General features: G+C 39.5%; 1 protein-coding gene across 2 annotated transcripts in view; it reads right to left on the bottom strand.

Moving 5' to 3' along the window:
- The window catches only part of pknox2 (pbx/knotted 1 homeobox 2), a 278,934-nt gene that overhangs the window by 36,736 nt on the left and 240,431 nt on the right, over window positions 1-1,767 (bottom strand). For both annotated transcript variants that reach the window (XM_037979124.1, XM_017437059.2), the window contains one exon: window positions 671-856. In XM_037979124.1, the coding sequence (XP_037835052.1) occupies window positions 671-856 (186 nt within the window). The remainder of the gene's footprint in view (window positions 1-670; window positions 857-1,767) is intronic.

Here is a 1,767-nt window from a genome sequence, read left to right as displayed (position 1 = left end):
GGAGGCCTGTCTGACACTCAGGGGTAAATTGTTCCAGAGCTTGGGAGCAGCAACAGCAAATGCCCTGTCTCCTCTGAGCTTCAGCCTAGTTTTAGGGACTGTCAGCAGTGACTGATCAGCTGATCTTAGGGATCGGGGCGGGCAGTAAGGCTGAAGCAGCTCAGATAGATATGGTGGGACCAAGTTTTTCAAGCATTTAAAAACAAATAACAGGAGTTTAAAACTAATTCTGTAGTGCACAGGGAGCCAATGAAGGGACGCTAAGATAGGAGTAATGTGCTCGCGCCTACGGGCCCGAGTTAACAAACGAGCAGCAGAGTTCTGAACAAGCTGCAGACAGGCTAGAGAGGTCTGGCTAATGCCTACATACAGTGCATTACAATAATCAAGACGAGCTGTAATAAAAGCGTAGATTAATTTCTCAAGGTCAGATCTTGTTAGGACTGGTTTGACCTTTGATATTTGACGAAGCTGATAAAAACCTTTCTGAACAACACTGCTGATCTGTTTTTCAAATTTAAAATCATAGTCAAACTTCACCCCCAGGTTGGTGACACAGTCCTTGAGATAAAATGACAGTGAGCCAAGATCTACACTGGGAGAGAAACAAGGAACAAAAATGGCTACTGTGAAAGTGAAATTGTAAAATCACAGTGTGTCCATGACTGACCTGCTGCATGCTGAGACTGGTACGGGACGGAGAATATGGTCCTCCAAGGTCATTACGGAGAAGGTTGTCACTGTGCATCTTCGTCTTGAGGCAAGTGATGTAACGATTGCAGAAATCCTTACAGAGCTCATTGACCTTCTCTAACTCCAGTAGGTGGATCCGCAAAACCTGAATGGCTTTCACCATCTGAGTAAAATCAAAGGCAAATAATACAAAAGATCACATTCATTTAATAAAAACAACTGCTTTTTAAATCCCATTCCTAAAACAATAACAAAAATATTAGATGCAAAATTAACTCTTTCTTAAAGGAAAAATGACTGCCAGACTGCGAACTTGTAGTGTACACTACAACCTAGGTTGCATACACTGACAGAGAAATGTACATATTTAATGAAGTTTTCATTATGTTTTGAATTGTTATGTCTCTATAATAGTAAATGCTCTCAGTTTAAGATAAAGTTGATTAAGTGTTCTGTTTATGTATCATAACCAACCACTCCTTTCCAGTAAGCATGTAAGGAGGAAGGGTCAGTTTCCTGTTGTTCAGAGCTCTGCGAGCTAGGTATTGTTATTAGCAGTCTGCAGCTGCAACCGTCTCCTGTAGAAATGGAGTAGGATGTATTTCCTAAGGTTATTTTTGCTTGTACCATGTTAAATTGTTGTATCAGAAGTTGGCAGCTGGGACCACTCCAGGGGTGGAAATTAAAGATTTTGTCCACCAGCCACTATGGCTGGGGGACAAAATTTTTTTTACCAGCCACTCAAATATTTTACCAGCCACTATTTTTTGTTGTCACAAAAAGTTATTTCATGTAATGATGATGATGGAGGTGGGTGGAAGCAGTTGTGCTGCCCTACAAGCTGAACAACACCTCTTTCTGGACACTGCATGGAAATAACTAGACTTTTCTTATTTTATTTTTTTATTTTAAACCATTAAAAGATGCATATCTGTACACAAAAAAAATCAGATAAGTGAAATTTATTTCTGTGGAGTGTTTTTGAAGTTTTTTTGTGCTTTTGTAAGTTTTTGTATGTAAGTTGTAATGTTTTTCAGACACTTGCTGCTTTTAATGCATAGATCTATTTGTGCT

The sequence above is a fragment of the Kryptolebias marmoratus genome, linkage group LG13 (assembly GCF_001649575.2).
Source record: "Kryptolebias marmoratus isolate JLee-2015 linkage group LG13, ASM164957v2, whole genome shotgun sequence".
Taxonomy (NCBI): domain Eukaryota; kingdom Metazoa; phylum Chordata; class Actinopteri; order Cyprinodontiformes; family Rivulidae; genus Kryptolebias; species Kryptolebias marmoratus.
Note: the sequence above shows the minus strand (reverse complement) of the source record. Positions and strands in the feature narration are given on the sequence as shown.